Below are 19,991 nucleotides of genomic sequence, written 5' to 3'. Positions count from 1 at the left end.
CAATTCCTATCAGTTGGTAAACTCTATGACAGCAAAAGCTATGTCTTTACCCCTATATTCTCAGAATCCAGACAAGTGCCTGGCACACAGCAAGCATGGAATATATATTACTGAAAGAAGAAATGGAGTATTGTTTATTTTTTTAAGTAACCTCTATACCCGATGTGGGGGTTGAATGCACAACCCCGAGACTGAGAGTCACATGCTCCATCCACTGAGCCAGCCAGAAACCCCAATGAATGGAGTATTATATCAAAAGGCAAAATATTGGGGCACCTGGCTGGCTCAGTGGGTGGAGCATGTGACTCTTGATCTCAGGGTTGTGTGGTCAAGCTCCATGTTGGGTGTAGAGATTACTTAAAAAATAAAAGCTTTAAAAACAAACAAACAAATGAATAAATAATGGCAAAATAGCCCCATATTACTAAGATAAAGATTTTAAATGTGCTCATATAGGGGCGCTGGAGTCACTCTGTCACTTGAGCGTCGGACTATTGATTTCGGCGCAGGTCACGATCCCAGGCCCGTGGGATTGAGACCCATGTCAGACTCTATACTAAGCACGGAGCCCGCTTAAGATTCTCTCTCTCCCTCTGACCCTCTCCCTGCTTGCACTCTCTCTCTCAAATAAAAAAATAAAAAACAAAAACACGTGCTCGTATAAAAATCACAAACTGGGCCTAGCCACAAAATAGCTTTAATCAAACCAAAATACATTGATTGTAACAGTTTTTAAAGTATTATATTCTAAGAGTCTTAAAGAAAATCACATTTTACAAATTTACAGAATGGAAAAATATATACTTATATTTTTTTAAAATAAAATTACAGGAGCACCTGGCTGGCTCAGTAAGTAGAGCATGGGACTGTTGATCTCTCAGTGTTATGAGTTCAAGCCCCATGTCGGGCATGGAGCCTACTTAAAATCTAAATAAATAAACAAATGTTTTAAAAGTTATAATAATACATAATTAAACTATAAATTCAGAAAATTTTTCAATTTATTTTAGTATGTTTAATGACATGTTTGTTTAAAGAAATGATAATATTTTATCCCACAAAATTTCTCAATTTTTCTATTGTACCACCTTGCTAGCTCTTTCAACGAGAAACAGGTATATATATTTAAGCAGTGATTTGCAAACCAGGAGTGTAGCAATATTATTTGGAGCCACTATTTAGCCCTCAGCATGTAGATGCCAGGTAACTACTACTTTAAAATATAACTATAGAAGTGTACTTGATTATTTTAATGCAAATCTAACTAAAATTTTCCCATCTCTATTCTAAAATTTAATTTGATGAATTGTTAAATGACTTACTAAAAAAATACATACCTTTCTCTCACAAAATCTGCTAGTTCTTTCGTTGATATCTGTCCATGTTTCATATTATGGTAAAGGACATCAAAGCCACTATTTTTTTCCCCCTGAAATCGAAAAAGATTTTTAGTTTAACAAACAAAAAAGATCAAAATGACCAAAACGACTTACGAATAACCCTCCATTAACTAATATGCAATGCTAATGCTCAGGTGAGCTATTTCTCCCTAAATGAACCATTGCCGCTCCTTGTATGACTTCAAATTATATGAAAGGAAAACTCTACACTTTGATGAAGTTTACAATTTATTATACATATACACACATTAAACACACATGCACACATTGTATAATCACTCAAAAAAGTATATTAAATGAAATTAAGTCTGAAATTTTAAGAAATAACATGCAGCCTAATTTAGAAAAGATAACCATGTATCTTTTTAAATACATCACCAAATCCCAATTCCCTTAATACGCACTAAGGGATTCCTGATTATGTAACAAAGAGTCCCTGTTTTAAAACAACTAAATCCTGGGACACCTTGGTGGCCCAGTTGGTTGAGTGCCTGATTCGATGTCAGCTCAGGTGGGATGGAGCCCTGGGTTAGGCTCCGTGCTGAGTGCAGAGATTCTCTCTCCTTCTCTCTATCCCTCTGCCCCTGTCCCCTGCTCACAATCTCTCTCTCTCCCTAAAATGAATAAATTTTAAAAATTAAAAATTAAAAAATAAATAACTAAACGACTTCTGGGTCAAGATAGCCTATTACTAATCACATAACCATTCAATACCACAGAATACTTGATAATCACTAACGTAAATCTTTCAGTAAACTTAAACAACTTGAGAGGTGAGAAATTTTAAAATTTTAATAAAAGAGTAGTAACACTCATTGGCTAGTCCTCTACTAATGGGAAATTAGCAGAACCAGACCACTACACAATCCTAGAAAACCTTTACTGCCATTTAATCCAATAAATGCTAAATTAGCAAGTCACAGCAAAGAAAACATTAGAAATACCAATTTTATAGATGAAACAAAAGACTCAATAAACTTAGCTCAACAACTCTCTTTACAATTAGTTTTTATTTTGCTCCAGTGAAAATAAAATAATAAAGAACTGATTATATTTGTTGGAAATAGAAAGCAATACAGTAAGCAAGAATTACACAATATGAAACCTAATTTTTTTACAGCTCACTGAAAACAGGAAACTGGAATTCCTGTTATACTGAAATGATCCCTACCAAAGTTGTAGACTAATACAGAAAGTATTATTTTGCCACATATACAATAAAATGTCCTATTTATAATGAGATAATATAAACAATACACTCGGGACGCCTGGGTGGCTCAGTTGGTTAGGCGTCCAACTTTGGCTCAAGTCATGATATGGTCTGTGAGTTCGAGCCCCAGGTCGGGCTCTGTGCTGACAGCTTGAAGCCTGGAACCCGCTTCAGATACTGTCTCTCTCTCTTTCTGCCCTTCTCCCACTTGTACTCTGTCTCTCTCTCTCTCAAAAATAAACATTAAAAAAATTAATTATAAAAAAATAAAAAACAATATACTCAACATTTTGAACATCAAATTCTTTTTACAAGTAAGAATATAACATAAAACCAATATCTTTAATGAATCCAAAGATACCCATTTGGTTTCTATAATTTTTTATGTTTAACATAAAGAAAAAAGTTATTATCTAACTTTGGCTTTTTACTTTCCATGGGTTTTTCATGCAAATTTATTCTAACCATAAGAAGAATATTCTCTGACATAACCATTATCCCTAGTTTATGGCAAGCAAAAATAACATCATCATGCAGATTAGTAAGTACAATTACAGACAAAATAATGAAGGACCTGAATCCTCAAAGGGATTCATTTGATTACTTGAATGCATAAATTACACATAATTACCTATCTACCAACTTCCAAAATATAGTCATGAACTCTAAAAACAAAATGAAACAAATTCTAAAACCATAAAATCAAAAGTCTGAAGCTCTCATGCCCCAAAGTTCTCAATAGACATCTACTACTTATCATTTGCATATAAATCTAACAAGTCAGGTTACCTGGGTTCCCAATATGCATTATGCATATTCATTATCATATTCAAATTAGAAGCGAATTAGGAGTAAAAGGCTATTCAAACAGACACACAGACTATTAGAAATACTCTACCAGTTGGGAGAGAGCCAAAGCATAAGAGACTCTTAAAAACTGAGAACTGAGGGTTGATGGCAGGTGGGAAGGAGGGGAGGGTAGCTGATGGGTACTGAAGAGGGCATCTTTTGGGATGAGCACTGGGTGTTGTATGGAAACCAATTTGACAATAAACTTCATATATTAAAAATAAATAAATAAACAGACAAACAAACAAAAAAAGAAATACTCTACCAGGATTACAAGGTAAAAAAAAAAAAAACAAAACTTTTTTTTAAAAGAGATAAGAAACTGGACACCATCTAGTAACTGGGGCAACAAGGTCCTGAGCGTTTTGCCTCACTGTAACAGTATTTTTTTATGTTTATTTATTTATTTTTGAGGGAGAGAAAGGTAAGAGAGTGGCAGAGAGAAAGGGAGACAGAATCCCAGCACACAGCCTGACACAGGGCTCAAACCCACGAACTGTGAGACCACGACCTGAGCCAAAACCAAGAGTCACTTAACTAGAAGTCACTTCACCAAGGATGTATAACTGACTACGCCACCCAGGCACCCCTCACTGTTATAGTATTATAAACATTTAGGAATCAAGTAAAGGTTAAATTACATTTGGAAATTTGGGTTTTAATCAAAAAGTCCTTTAAAGAGTAAGCTCTTTTTTGGGAACTTCAGATATCCAAATAGCCTACTAGTTAAAAATCCTAATAGAGGAAATTATGAATATTAATCTATTTAATATGCAATACAATATTAATACAGTATCAATAATATACCTTAAGAAACAGTACTAACTACTCCATCCCTCAGGTCTTCACTTGGAAAGACAAGGAAAATTCATTCTAATAAGGATGTGATACAGAAGAACCCTGCCTCAAAATGCACTAACAACTAAATATAAACATATATTCACATATAATGAATATGCATAAACACATGATTACAAATCCATTTGTCATTTCTTCTTATTTTCGGATTTTTCATTTATTGAGGTCAGAAAACATGAGTCTAACTCCAGGCACTATTCATTAACAATTTCACAAACCTATTAACACAAATATTTATTACTCCTGAACTTTAGCACAAACTAAACAAAAATTTTACTACTTCAAATGGCGCTAGTGTGTAGGGTGATCTCTCTCACTCCACACACACACTTAAATACAAATAGACCTTTTTTCTAAAAAAAAAAAAAAAAAAAAAAATTTTCAACGTGTCTGACAAAGAACCCAAATTGTATTGTCCCTTGCCAAAAACTTACTTTACAGCTTTGATAACAGATGACTAAATAAATACTAAATACATAGACATTTATATGTCAAAAAATACAGCAGAAGACAAGACCCCTGGAGCTGAGGTCTAGGCCCATTTGGCTTCAGTGTCTTCACCTGCACAAAACTGAAAATTCTGGTGAAACAGGGAGAGACCACTCTTGAAAAAGATAATTGTAACTCATTGTAATTCTGCCACCATTTAAGATCACCCCAATTTTTTTTAACCAGAAGTACCTCCACACAGGTTCTGAAATTTTATATTAGTCACCAACGTTTTCAGTAGATGGCTCTAATTCAAAGAAAAGTAAAATAAGAAGTATTTCTGAACTGCATATCCATTTTATCACCTTAGACCTTGAAGTGGATATGTTCTTCTCATTTTCAATACAAATTTTTTTTTCTTAACGAAATCTGTTAAGCAAGCAGAACTGGCTTTTCCTTGACTACAAATACATGAATGTACAAATAATTTGACAACAGACCTTTATTATCAAATAGAATTATGTCTAAAGATGTCTTCGTATCTTCAATATTTTACTAAAACCGTAAATATTCATGCCCTTTGATTCAGCAATCCCACTTTTAGAAATCTGTACTACAGAAACACACACACACAAAGATACATGTGGAAGAATATTTACTGAAGTACTATTTATAATAGTGAAAAATGGAAAAAACTCAAAGACACCCATTAATATTACTGGTTACATAGGGGCACCTGGGTGGCCCAGTCAGCTAAGAGTCCGACTCTCGACTTTGGCTCAGGTCATGATCTCACAGTTCACAAGATCAAGCCCCACATCAGGCTCTGTGCTGATAGCATAGAGCCTGCTTGGGATTGTCTCTCTCCCTCTCTCTCTGCCTCTCCTCACTCGTGCATGCTCACTCTCTCTCTCTCTGGCAAAATGAATAAAACTTAAAAGATATAAAACTGGTTAAGTAGATGACAGTATATCCTACAATAAAATACAGTATTTTTTAAAAGAGTACAGTAAAAAAAAAATTGCAGATTTTTAAAATTCTTAAAACGGACAGATACACTGTCAATGGAAAAAAGCAAGACACAATTACCATGACAGTCCAAAATAACCTAATGTAAGGAACAACTTAAATGTCCAGCAACCAGTGAATAAAAAGACAAAATAAGGTATATCCATACAACGGAATATAATTCAGCAATAAAAGAAACAAACACTGATGCATGTGACTTTATGAATATATAATCATCTTAAAGAAATCAGACACGAGACCATAAATTGCATGACTCCATTTATATGAAATGTCTAGAATAAGCAAATCTGCTGAGATAGAAAGATTTAGTGAGTTGTTGGGAAGGGGAGGTTGTGAAGTAGGAGGTGAAAAGAGGTACAGGTTTTCTTTGTGATGTAATGCAAATGTTTTAAAATTGACTGTGATGAGGACTACATGTCAAAAAGCACTGAACTGTACACTTTAAATAAGTGAACTATACAGTAAATAAAATATATCACAATAAAGCCATCAAAAAGCTTAGGCAAATATTTTTATCCATTTCAATCAAATTCTTGCAGAGAAATTTTCAGTATTAAGTGACAAAACCAACTATTAACACTATTACTAGTACAAGGAAGACAATTCTTTTGAATATTTACGCTAAGATAGGATCTTTTTTAATCTGCTGGTCTCAATGCACTTTACAAAGAGGTGACACATTCATAAAAGTCTAATGATTGTGCCCTGGGGCAAACAAAATCTTGTTATAATCTGGTATAAACAAGTGTTAAAAACCTTTGAATTAATTCTTAACATGAAGAAGAAGGAAAAAAGTTTTATTACCCTTTGAAGATGTTTAGTCCAGAGTCATACAAGTCCTTTAAGAAACCACAAACTTCTGGGGAACCTCGGTGGCTCAATCGGTTTAGCTTCAGACTCTTGACTTCGGCTCACGGCATGATCTCACAGTTCCTGGGTTTGAGCCCCACGTCAGACTCTGTACTGACGGCTGGGGCCTGTAGCCTGCCTGAGACTGTGTCTCCCTCTTTGTCTGCCCCTCCCCTGCTCATGCTCTGTCTTCCTCTCTCTCTCTCTCTCAAAAATAAATAAATAAACATTAAAAAAAAAAGAAAGAAAGAAAAGAGAAAGAAAACACAAACTTCTGGGGTGCCTGGGTGGCTCAGTGGGTTGAGTGACCGACTCTTGATTTTGGCTCAGGTCATGATCTCACAGTTAGTGGGTTTGAGCCCCATACTGGGATCTGCACTTACAGTGCGGAGCCTGTTTGGATTCTCTCTCTTCCTCTCTCTCTCTGCCCCTCCCCAACTCATGCTCTCTTTCTTTCTTTCTCTCTCAAAATAAGTTAACTTAAAAAAACAAAGAAAACAAAAGCCACAAATTTCTCAGAACCTATTGTCTCTTCTTACCACTCTGACTACAGTTAACAGTTTATCAGTCCAGATTCCTTTTCCCATACATATAGTAACATGTTACTTTTTTTTAAAGTTTATTTATTTTGAGAGAAAGAGAGAAAGAGTACGGGGGGGGGGGGGTGGCAAAGAGAGAGAAAGAGAGACAGAATCCCTAGCAGACCCTGACACGGGGCTTGATCTCATGAACCATGAAATCACAACCTGAGCAGAAATCAAGAATCAGACGCTTAACTGACTGAGCCACCCAGGGGCCCCATGTTACTTTTTAACATGAAAATGAGATCACATTATGCATAGTTTTGCACTTAAGGTTACCAAGTCACTGGAAATATTTAGGTTTTTTTCTAGTCTAATTTAGAATCTACAAGTGAGACATACTTGAAATTTCATGTTAAAAAGTTTGAATACGTCATCAAACCTACTTTGGAAACTCAAAGACATCTTTTTCTGGTTGACTTTATAACATCACTTTATACTTTAAAATTTTTTTAAGGAGATATGAAATACAATCTAACATCTTTCCACTTGAAGAAAAAATAGAACTGTTAATGTACCTGGGTTTTTAAGATCCATGAACAGCAATAGTGGAAAAGTACAAAGCTATATAAGTCCTATAGATTTTAGCTAATGGTTTGAAACTTCTCCTTCAAAGACCTTTTAAGAGCAACAGTAAATTAAAAACTAAAAATAAAAAAACTGGATTATCTCTCACTTTTGATGACTCCAAGATCTGGAAAACAGGCAGAAGATGGGGTGCCTGAGTGGCTCAGTCAGTTGAGCATCCCACTTCAGCTCTGGTCATGGTCTCGCAGTTCTTGAGTTTGAGCCTCGCGTCGGGCTCTGTGCTAACAAACAGCTCAGAGCCTGGAGCCTGCTTCGGATTCTGTATCTCTCTCTCTCTCTCCCTCTCCCCTGCTCATGCTCTGCCTCTCTCTATCTCTCAAAAATAAATAAATGTTAAAAAAAATTTTTTTGAAAAAAAAAAACAGGCAGAAGATAGTGTATAATCAGGCTATTGATTAAAAAGCTGATTTTACCTAGTTCCTTTTTATAAAAAAAAAAAAAAAATTGGAAGGGGATGAAAGGGTCAGGAGGTGCTATCACGTGAATAGCAAATAACAGGCCTAACCTTCCTCTCAACCTCAAACCGCTTCAAAAGTAATAAATAAATATCATCACTTCCTACCACTCTACATTTTCCTTTTGCATTAGCTCTTATGTAAGCAGTTTTTCTATAAGTAAATAGCACATTTAACCACAAGTTACAAACTCTTTTAGTCAACCTTCTATTTATACGTTGAAATTTTCACACATGATCATCAGAACTATTCTACAGAACTACTGGCAAGATGTTTTTAAAGAAGAAAACGGTGATTAAAGATGTAAAATGAGCATTGCTCAGCAGTCAGAGCAGGCAGGTACAAAAGTCACTCAAACACATCTGTTGGTTGGCTGAAGGAAATAAATCTTATTATATTAAAAAAATTATTTTCTACTCCTCAGATACTCCCTAAACTTTTCAGTTATAATTCACCTTTTCCAGTTAAATCCTTAAAGCCATCTAATAGATATTATAGGGATTCAACAAAAATAACAAAAGCAAACAGTTGTGAGATAATTTTTTTAGAATTTTCAAATTCTCTGTAATATTCTTTAAAGAATGTAATTTTAATTACCCTCAACATGAAAAAATAAAACAATTTCAGGTTTCTCAAAAACTCTTCACTCTGTGCATTCGAAGGCATTCTTAAAATGACATCTCTCGTTCATGTTGTTAAATCTTCAGTCCTCATAATTCATAAATGAAAAAAAAACTGAAAATAACCTAAATATTCAAAGTGGGAGTAGTTTTAAAAATTACCTATGCATTCCATGAAAACCTATGAAAGTCACCGCAAAGTATTTTCAAAGAATACTTAATCGTATGAGAAAAATACTTGATACTTGTTTTCATTTGAAAACACCAAGCTACAGAACAATACAGCAGAACCTATTGTGAATGTATGTATGTATATATATATATATGTATTTTTTTTTTTAGATTTATTTTTGAGACAGTGCAAGCAAGGAAGGGGTGGGCGGCGGGGGGTGGCGGGGGGGGGGGTGGGGAACAGAAGATCTGAAGTGGGCTCTGCGATAACAGCAGTGAGCCCGATGTGAGGCTCAAACTCATGAGCTGGGAGATCATGACCTGAGCCGAACGAAGTCTGAAACTCAACCCAGGCACCCAATGAATGTTGTATTTGGAAGGAAAATCTTAGAGGATACAGGGAACAGCGATACATAATTTTAATTTTCTTCTGTATTCTGTGTCCTACCTATCCCATAATAATGGTCATATAATTAAAAAGGAAAACTATCTTCACTGGTTCTTGTTTCAACCAAATAAAAATTAACACTCAGTAGTTTTAAGATCCAGCATCACCAATTTGCTTTACATATACTGTACCTTCCTATCTCTTCCCTGAAGTCAAGCAAATATGCTTGTCATATCTTTCATAACTTTTACTTCTGCAGTTCCATCAAGGAGCATGTGCCTGACAGAAGTGATGGACTTGTATGCCTCAACTTCAACACACAGTTCACTAATCATTTCGCAATTTAATCCTCTCAATCTGGCTATCCCAGCAATATTCTTTAGCGACTTTACCAACAGATATCATTTTAGGCCTCAGTTGCTGTTGTACTGTTTTTGTACCCCCCCCCCCCATCTGACCTATTTATGCTTATCTGGTGACCAAACTGCTACTAACATTCTTCCAACTCTAGTATTCTTTCATTTTCCACACTAGATAAAGTGAAAACCAAACTTTTATTCCCTTTAAGTCTCCATGGCACCATATTCCTATACGGATTTTTTAGGGTGCTTCTGTTAAATGTTTTAGAATTGTGAAACCAGGATGGATAATCTCAAGAAAAAGAACTCAAAAACTACTTCCACGGGGTTTATGCTAACCAAATATGCATGATGATAAAAAAAATACCTGTTCTCCCATGCTTTCGCCTAAACAAGTAGTTCTGAAAGGATTAGAGCATTTAGGATTTAGTGTGCAGTGTTAGAAAAGAATCCAGACAGCAAAATTTTATCCTTTCCATGTCAATGTTCTAAAATCTTTCCCCTGAACGGAACTTATACAGACTAAATCAGTAAATGTCTCACTTTCAAATTTCTCCAACAATTAAGGCAAAAATACAGACCACCACTGCACCCCCTAAAATTCTAAGTGCCTCACAATAAAATTTAATGTCATCTAAAATACTATGATTTTGCGGTGCCTGGGTGGCGCAGTCGGTTGAGCGTCCGACTTCGCTCAGGTCACGCTCTCACGGTCCATGAGTTCGAGCCCCGCATCAGGCTCTGGGCTGATGGCTCGGAGCCTGGAGCCTGCTTCCGATTCTGTGTCTCCCTCTCTCTCTGCCCCTCCCCCATTCATGCTCTGTCTCTCTCTGTCTCAAAAATAAACATTAAAAAAAAAAACTTAAAAAAAAATAAAATAAAATACTATGATTTTATAATGTCTACCTGTCAGGTCTACTTAAACAGAGTTAGATGAATCTGTATTTTGCATTTTCATAGCTTGTTGCAGCTGAAAACAATTTGGGCATGGCTAACTGGCTAACAATTATACAATAACACATTTTAACTTAGTGTATGTAATTTGCTTGTGTATATACAGAGATCATCTCTGGAAAGCAACAGAAGAAATTGGTTAACAGTGACTGCCTTTGTGGAGATCTTACTGGCTGGGAAAAAAGAAATTTTATACTGTATTCCTTTTGGTACCTTTTGAAAATTTACTGAACCATGTAAATTTTTCAAATCTGTTAACTAATCTATACACAAATATGGATACACATACACTTCTTAAATTTCAGTATATCACCAAATGGAATGGAATCATATCCCAAGGAGGTATTTGGAAATTTCAAGGTATTTGGAAATTTCAAGTAATAAAAACAAAGTCTTTATTCTGGGTTTCTACAATCACCTCAACTAATTTTCAAAAACATATATGCTTAAATTTGCATATGGATATAACCCACCAAAATACGTGTGTGGGCACATGTATAGTTGGAGTCTCTCATCTAGGATACTATATTTAGATTAAATAATCAAGCAAAAATATAACGTTTTGGAGAATGAGGAACACTCAGGCACTATTGATGGGAATGCAACCTGGAGGAGCCACTATGGAAAACACTATAGAGATTCCTCAAAAAGTTAAAATTAGGATTACCATATAATCCAGTAATTCCACTACCGGGTATTTACTCAAAGAATATAAAAAACCTAACTCAAAAAGACGCATGCACCCCTATGCTTATTACAGCATTATTTTTTTAAGTTTACTTATTTTGAGAGAGAGAGCACATGTGCACGCATGCAGGAGCAGGACAGAGGCAGAGAGAGAGGGACAGAGACAATCCCAAACAGGCTCCACGCTGTCAACACAGAGCTTGAGGTGAGGCTCAAGCTCATGAACCATGAAACCATGACCTGAGCCTAAATCAAGAGTTGGACACTTAACCACCTGAGCCCCGCAGCAATATTTACAATAGCCAAAATATGGAAAGAACCCAAAGGTCCATCTATATAGATGAGTAGACAAAGAAGAGTAGCATACACACACACACACACACACACACACAGGAATATTACGCAGCCATAAAAAAGAATGAAATCTTGCCACTTGCAACAACATGGATAGAGCTAGGGAGTATAATGCTAAACGAAATAACTCAGAGAAAGACAAGTACCATATGATTTCACTCATACGTGGAATTCAAGAAACAAAACAAAAAAAGAGACAAGCCAAAAACAGACCCGTAATTATAGAGAACGAACTGATGGTTACCACAGGAGAGGCAGGTGGAAGGATGGGTGAAACAGGTGAAGGGGATTAAAGAGTACGGTTACCATGATGAGTACTGAGTAATGTATAGGACTGGTTTTTTAAAATTATTTTTTAATGTTTATTTATTTTTGAGAGAGAGAGACAAAGACAGAGCATGAGAGGGGTATGGACAGAGAGACGGAGACAGAGAATCTAAAGCAGGTTCTAGGCTCTAAGCTGTCAACCCAGAGCCCAACGCAGGGCTCAAACTCACAACCTGTGAGATCATGACCTGAGCTGAAGTTGGATGTTTAATGGACTGAGCCACCCAGGAACCCCTGTAGAGAACTGTTGAATCACTACACTGTACACCTGAAACTAAAAAACACTGCATGCTAATTATACTGGAATTTTAAAAAAAAATTAAAAATTTAAATCCTGAATTAAATAATCTGGGTTTATATAAAAATATAAAGCCATTTTAATGACTATGGAGCCATCAATGGTGACATAGACTATCTCAAAAGTATTATAAATTTTACTCTTACTCTGAAAAAGCAGTGTACATAAACACTTCCTCACTATAATATTTGCAATAACTCTTTAAACTGACATCTTTTGAAGGGTTAACAACTGTTTTTACATATTAAGGCAATGGTGTGGATTTGTGCTATCAAAATTAATTTTGTTATCCAATTTTAATGGAAAAGAAAAACATTTTCAACTTGATTATCAAAGGCACTACACTTCGTGGCAAAAAATGACTAATCAGCAACAAAACACCTGTTCTGTAGGAACTTTTCAATACATTTTCTCTTCAAAGTAAAAAATTAAGTAATCCGTAACATAGGATACAGTTTTAGTTAAGAAAAACTACACTTTAAAGAAAAAGGCAGGATGTGCTGCTTTCGAAAGGGCTTGAAAATAGTTTGAATGATTCAAACTTTCCTCTAACAAATGCCACAACAAAAAGGTTTGTCTTTTTCTTTGTAGGGAAAACAATAATTAATAGGTTGTTTGATTAGAAACTTAAAAATTCAGAGTTTCCCATTACCTCACTTTGACAAGTTTCATTTATTCTGACAGTGCCACTTTAAATACTAGGGGAGAAAAGTGAAATTAATATTACAATTTCTCTATTTTAAGAAATTATAAATGGTCCTAAAATATGTACATTTTTGAGTTGTCTTAGACAACTATCAAATTCTCAGAAGTGCTTTAGTTCCTGTTCCTAGTCTTGCCCAGTTCATTTAGTCCTCCTTTGGAGCTTTTTAAAGTTCCAGTTTAGAGCTTTCAGCCCCAATTCCAGGCTTGAAAGTAAAATAAAATGCAATCTTTTTTTACTATTTGTATTCAACAGTGGAAGTGAAGGCAAAGACAAAACCATAAATTAAACTAGGAATTCTGTCTAAATTTCATATCCAAATTTATTCCTGTCCCTTCCTTACGAGGGACAAACAGGGGCACCCAAAAACCAATACAAAGAATGTTCACAGAAAGCATTATTCTTAATAGCGAAAAACATCAGACAAGGCTATGTTCAAAGCTCAATTAACAGAAACAAAAAATAACTTTAAAATGTTAATGTACAATTTGCAGTAAACTATAATTTTTTTTTAAATCTTAATGAACAATTTGGAATTAAGTCAGCAAGCTTCAAGAACACATTCACCTATCAAAAACCATGCTAAACATTCAAGAATGTCCAATTTTAAATGATCCTCACAATAGTTTTATAAATTGCCACTGTAAAACCTAAAGTCTAAAATTGACAGGTTATACATATCAACTAAAATTAAATAACTAATTAATTAAATTGATAGGCTAAACCTAAAATCTATGAAAAAACGCAAAGGACCCAGAATAGGCAGAAAAATCTTGCTAAAGACCAAAGCTGGAAGACTCTCACTTCTTGATTCTAAACTTGCTGCAAAGCTATAATAATCAAAACAGTGTAGAACTAGTACAAGGATGGACAATGGAATACAAGTGAAAGTCAAGAAATAAACCCATACTCCTATGGTCAACTGATTTCTGACAAGGGAGCCACGACTATTTAACTAAAAGAGAAGAGCCTTTCAACAAATGGCACTGGGACTAGAATGAAGCTGAACCTCCTTCTGACACCACATACAAAAACTGACCTCAAATGGATCACAGGCCTAAATGTAAGAGCTAAAACTATAACACTCATAGAAGAAAACATTTGTGTATATACTCTTTGTGACTGTGGGTTAGGAAAAACTTCTTAAATAAAACAATAAAAGCATAAATGATTACAAATAAATTAAGCTGGACTTCATCAAAATTTAAAACTTCAATGCTTCAAAGGGTAGTATCAAGCTACCTCACACCAGATGGAACGGTGATTATCAAAAACACAAGACACAAAAAGTGTTGGCAAGGACATGGAGAAAAAGGAACAGTCGCATACTGTTGGTGGGAATGTGTATTTGTGGGCAGCCACTGTGGAAACACTATTCGTCAAAAAATGAAAAAAACAAATACCATACAATCCAGTAATTCCACCTCTGGGTGCATACCTGAGAAAATGAAAACATGAATTCAAAAAGATATATGAACACCTATGTTTACTACAGCATGATTTATAATAGCCAAGATATGGAAGGAACCCAAGTGTCCATCCATAGATGAATAAAGAAAATGTGATATGTATACACAATGGACTATTACTCAGCTATTAAAAAAAAATGAAATTTTGCCATTTGTGATATGGATGGATCTCTAAGGTACATTATGCTAAGTGAAACAAGTCAGACAAACACAAATACCATATGATTTCACTTATATGTGGAATCTAAAAACAACTGAAGAAAAAGAAACAGAAAACACTGGTAAATCCAGAGAAAAAAACTGGTGGTAGCCAGAAAAGAGGGGGGTGGGAGATAGGTGAAATAGATGATTAAGAGGTACAAACTTACAGTTAAAAAGTAAGTCAGAGGATGAAAAGTACACCTTAGGAAATCTATCAATAATACTGCAACACTGTAAGACAGTAAGAGCACTTACACTGGTGGGCATTTCATAATACATGTAATTATCAAATACTGTACACCTGAAACTAATGTGTCAACTATACTTCAATTAAAAATAATTTTTAAAAACAAATAAATACATGTTTAAAACAGGCACCTTCAAGAAAATGAAGAAGACAGCCCACAAAATAGAAAATATTAACAAAATCATCTATCTGATAAAAGACCAACCACAATATAAAAAGAACTCTTACAACTCAATGATAAAAACACAAATAACTGAATCTAAAAATGGGCAGTGAGTCGACGGATACTCCTCCAAATAAAATATATAAATAAGCACATGAATAGATGTTCAACATTATTAGCCACCAGAGAATTGGAAATCAAAACCACAATGAGATACTACTTCACACTCATCCAGTATAATAAAAAAAGACAGCATTCCCCAGCATGTAGAAAAACTGGAACATCAGACATTGGGACTGTAAAACGTGCACCCACTTTGGAGAACAGGTTGGCAATTCCTCAAAATGTTAAAGAGTAACAATATGGCCCAGCAATTCTATTCCCAAAAGAAATAAAGACATATTTCCACACAAAAACTTGTACCAAAAAATAGCAGTATTATTCAAAATAGCAAAAAAAAAAAAGTGGAAACAACCAAACGTCCATCACTGATGAACAGATAAAATGTGGTATATACATACAATGGAACGTTTGGCCATAAAATGGAATTAAGTGCTGATACATGCTATACCATGGATGAACTTTGGAAACATGCTTAGGAAAGAAGCCAGTCACACAGAACACATATGATCCCATTCATATGACATGTCCAAAAGAGACAAATCTACAGAGGTAGAAATTTATAGATTAATAAAGTGCCTAGGGCTAAGTTAGGGGGGAAAGAGGTAATGACTGCTAATGGATACAGGGATTCTTTCTAAGGTGATGAAACTGTTCTAAACTGATGGTGATGTAACTGAACATATGAAAACCCCTGAATTATACACTTAAATGAGTGCACTGTATATACAGTATGTGCACTGTAACTTAATGCTTTTTTTTTAAAGAAAACCCTGTCTAGTGTTTATATCACTTGCAGAAAACAAGAAATATTCAAAACAAATAACTCTGAACTGATTTGATTACTAAGTCTATGTGAGACACTTAAAAATAAGAATTTAAGACACACCTCCTAGTCACTGAAAGATGATTCCTTTAGATATTCACAAATTTTAACTAAAATGGAACTGCAGTATTTGCAAATGTTAGGACAAAAAATGAAATTCACCCAAGATACCTGAGTAAACATGTTACTTTCCGGTACACGGCCGAACTGCACTTCCCATTACAACAAACAATAACTGCAGAAAAACACTCCACACGGAGCCGGGGAAGTCATTCTCAAAGAACCACCTAATAATACTGAGTTAAGAGGAGGGGTGTGGAAAGAATGAGGAAGGGGAAAGAGCACAGGGCACAAGGGGAAGTCTTTCGTGCACTTAAGCCCAAGGAATTCAGTTACATTAAATTCAACTTTTATACGCTTTGTGAACAGGCCCAGAGGCAAAGTCCTGGGCGCAAACCGAAGAGCGGAGCTGCGAGGCCGAGAGGAAGTGCTGATCCAGGCCAAGCCCGCAAAGGATTTCGCATGGAAATGGTGGGGGGCAAAAGGGCTAAGATGGGGGCTGCGGTGCGGGAAGGAAGCGAGCACCCCCCACCGCCCGGCTCGGGCTGGTGCTCGCCGGCAGCGCGCAGCGGGAGGCGGCCGCGCCACGGGCCCGGCGTCCGCGTCCGAGCGGCGGGGCGCGCCCGGCGCCCAGAGCCTCCGGCGGGGCTGGGTCCCGTCTCCCGCCCCATCCGGCGCTTTGTCCCAGAGCGGGCGGCGAGCGGCCCCTTGGCGCCCCCACCGTGGGCTGAGGGGCCGCGCTGACAGTCCTCGCCCCCGCAAGCGCTGGGAGCCTGTGAGCCCCGGCGTCCGGCGGCCCGTCGCCCGCCTGGCTTCATCCAGGCGGGACCCAGCCGGCGGCGGTACGAGGACGCTAGCCCTTCCCGCGAAGCCTTAGCCGCCACCGCCGCCACCACCGCCGCCGCCGCCGCCGCCGCCCGGAGCGCACACAGGCCGACGTCAGGCGCAGAAAGCCTCACACCCGAAAACGCACACAATTTCCAACCTCCCTCTCTTACCCAAAAATTCTCGACGAAATGCGCCATGACCATCCTGCCGCCACCGCGCCGGGTTCCGCGTCCGCGTCCGCCCGCCGCTGTGTAAACACGGGCCCGGCCCCCACGGCGCCCCCGCCTTTCCCCGCCGCCGCCGCCGCCGCCGCCTTCTTCCCGGAGACCGGCCCGCACCCTCCAGGGCGCATGCGCCACCTAGCGGCTGCCGTCGCGGGCGAGCTCTTGAATGCCACCGCCTTAGTTGCGCATGCGCCCCGCGTCCCATTCCTGGGATTTGGTCACCTTCCTTTTTATCCCGCGCGAGCGCGGGCTGGGCCAAACTGAGTATTCTCTTGGGAATGGTGGAGAACCAGGTTCTTGAGGAGTCACTTGGGAGACTGCCCGCACCCTTTGCGGTACAATAGGTACTGGCCCAGGAACGGAGCGAAGAAATGAGCTGGCCAATGGCATTGGGTACGACAGCCTGGCTGCCTGCTCTCTTCCTCTTCTCAAGACTTGCTTCCCCGGCCTTCGAGGATCTTGAAGGAACCCAAGTCTGGTCGAGCTGGGATAGGAGAAACTTGGCGTCTAGCCACCGGGAGGAGACAGGGAAACCTTTGGTCAACAGGGTGCCTTTCCTTAACAAGCAACTAAGAACCAAAACAAAACCTTCCGAGGCCGGAAAAGGAGGAGACGCCCAGTGTCGCCTGAGAGTCGCTGGAGCTGCGGGAGACCCAAGCACGAAGTCCCCTGCCCAAACCGCTGACCTCTAGCACGCCAGGAGCAAACCAGCCAGTCCGGGTGACAGCAGGAACGTGGCCCCGAAGGAAGGAATTTCCCTGATCCAGGCAGTTAAAAAAAAAGTCTCTTCCAGGACTTGTTCATTTAAGCCCCTAGTTCTCTTAGCAACTTGTACATTTTGGGAAAAGAAACAAGTTTAAACACGTCCTGGCATAACATAAACTAAATCCCTTTCCCACACCTTGCTTTCCAGAGGTTAGGGGAAAAAATGAAATCCTCGTGGATAGGCCTCAAGTTCACTGTCACCAGGTCAGCTAGATGCAAAGTCTACAGTTCTTGAAGCCAAACCCCACTAATAGATTTAGTGTAGTTTTAACTATATACATATATTACACCTCCTCAGATCTTGCGATTGAAACATAATGAACACTACAACAGTGTTTTTTCAACCTCAAAAGCAAAAACCACCGTGCCAGGATGGCTCAGTTGCTTGAGTGTCAGACTGTTGAGTTCGGCTCAGGTCATGATCCCAGGCTGGTGGGACAGAGACCCACTTCAGGCTTAGTGCTGAGCGTGGACCCGGCTTGGAATTTTCCCTCTCCCTTCCCCGCCCCACCCCGCCTCGTGCTCTCTCTCTCTCTCTCTCTCCCTCTGCCCTATTCCCCGACTTGCACTCTCTCTCTCAAATAAAAAAAAAAAGATAACAAAAAAATAAAAAAGCAAAAATCACATAGCGACTTGCACCTGGGTGAACCTGTAAAGTATTTGTTGAATTGGGAATAATTGGATAATGGTATTGTGATGGTATCTTTTTTAAGAATATCTTTTAGAAATATATAGGATGTAATGATAACACATCTAGGATTTGCTTTAAAATAACCATGAGGGGGATCCCTGTGGCTCTGTCGGTTGACCGTCTGATTTTGGCTCAGGTCTCACGGTTTGTGAGTTTGAGCCCTGTGAGGGGCTCTGTGCTGACAGCTCGGAGCCTGGAGTCTGCTTCAAATTCTGGGTCTCCCTCTCTCTCTGTCCCTCTCCCCTTCATGCTTTCTCTCTCTCTCTCTCTCTCTCTCTCTCTCAAAAATAAACATTAAAAAAATTTTTTTAAATAACCATGAAGAAGAAACAACGAATAGGAGTATTGATGAAACAGGATTGACCACGAGTTGATAATTGTTGAGAGCTAGGTAATGGAAATATGGTGGTTCACTATACAGTACTATACTCTTTTTGTATATGTTTGCTATTTCCTTTTCTTTAAAAAGTCTTCATGAAACTATCATTTGCATCTAACTTAAGTCTAACATAAGTCTAACTTAGAAATTTGCTACAACTCTCTAAACCATTAGTCTAGCACTGTCTTTCTTCATCCTGAAGAAATTCTAAAAATATATACAACCATCTAGATCACTCTACAAGTAAGCATGGCATTAAAATCCTAGGCACTACCCAGCTTAGACCTGGGGAGGAGAAGTCTTATCTTGGACCCATACTTTAAAAGACCTTACATATTACTAACATATTATTTATTAAAAAACTAATAGGTGCCTCTGACACTCTCGAGCTGAGGCTGAACTCTGGCCCATAACTACATATACCCTCTCCCATGACCAACACTATTCAGGCCCGTGAGAAACACTTCTCCGTAGCCCTTGCGCTGTCTTCAAAACAAAAGGTAGAACTCCAAGATACTGTGAAAATCTGTGGGTGGGATAGCTGCGCATATCACAGAGAGACTGCTTTGGAGTTCAGACAGAATCTGAGCAACAGAAGTGCTTAAAAGACAAATTAGTTAACTTGTTGAATTATTCCTCCCAACATGAATGCAATAGATTCTTGCATAACAAAGTACCGTTTTACATAACAAAGTGGTATCAAGCACAGATTTTCCTTTTTTTAGTGTTGCAACACTGACAATTTAGCACAGTACTCAAATAACTGCGCATGGTACGCTAGTCTCCGTTCGTACTCCTACCTCTGGTCCCATAAATATTAGAGGCAGGCTTACCACAAAGATAAATATTCTGTGTATTTTAGGTATTTACAAGGTTCATTGGGGCCAAAACACCGTACCTAAAACACCA

General features: G+C 37.9%; 1 protein-coding gene across 1 annotated transcript in view; it reads right to left on the bottom strand.

Moving 5' to 3' along the window:
• FCHO2 (FCH and mu domain containing endocytic adaptor 2) overlaps positions 1 to 18,001 on the bottom strand; it is a 120,864-nt gene extending 102,863 nt beyond the window's left edge. The window contains 3 exon segments of the mRNA XM_027040156.2: positions 1,338 to 1,429; positions 17,194 to 17,286; positions 17,288 to 18,001. Coding sequence (XP_026895957.2) covers positions 1,338 to 1,429; positions 17,194 to 17,286; positions 17,288 to 17,452 — 350 coding nt within the window. The 5' untranslated portion in view covers positions 17,453 to 18,001.
• Positions 18,002 to 19,991: the final 1,990 nt, after the last annotated feature.

The sequence above is a fragment of the Acinonyx jubatus genome, chromosome A1, assembly GCF_027475565.1.
Source record: "Acinonyx jubatus isolate Ajub_Pintada_27869175 chromosome A1, VMU_Ajub_asm_v1.0, whole genome shotgun sequence".
NCBI lineage: Eukaryota > Metazoa > Chordata > Mammalia > Carnivora > Felidae > Acinonyx > Acinonyx jubatus.
This window is presented reverse-complemented; position numbering and strand designations above follow the sequence as displayed.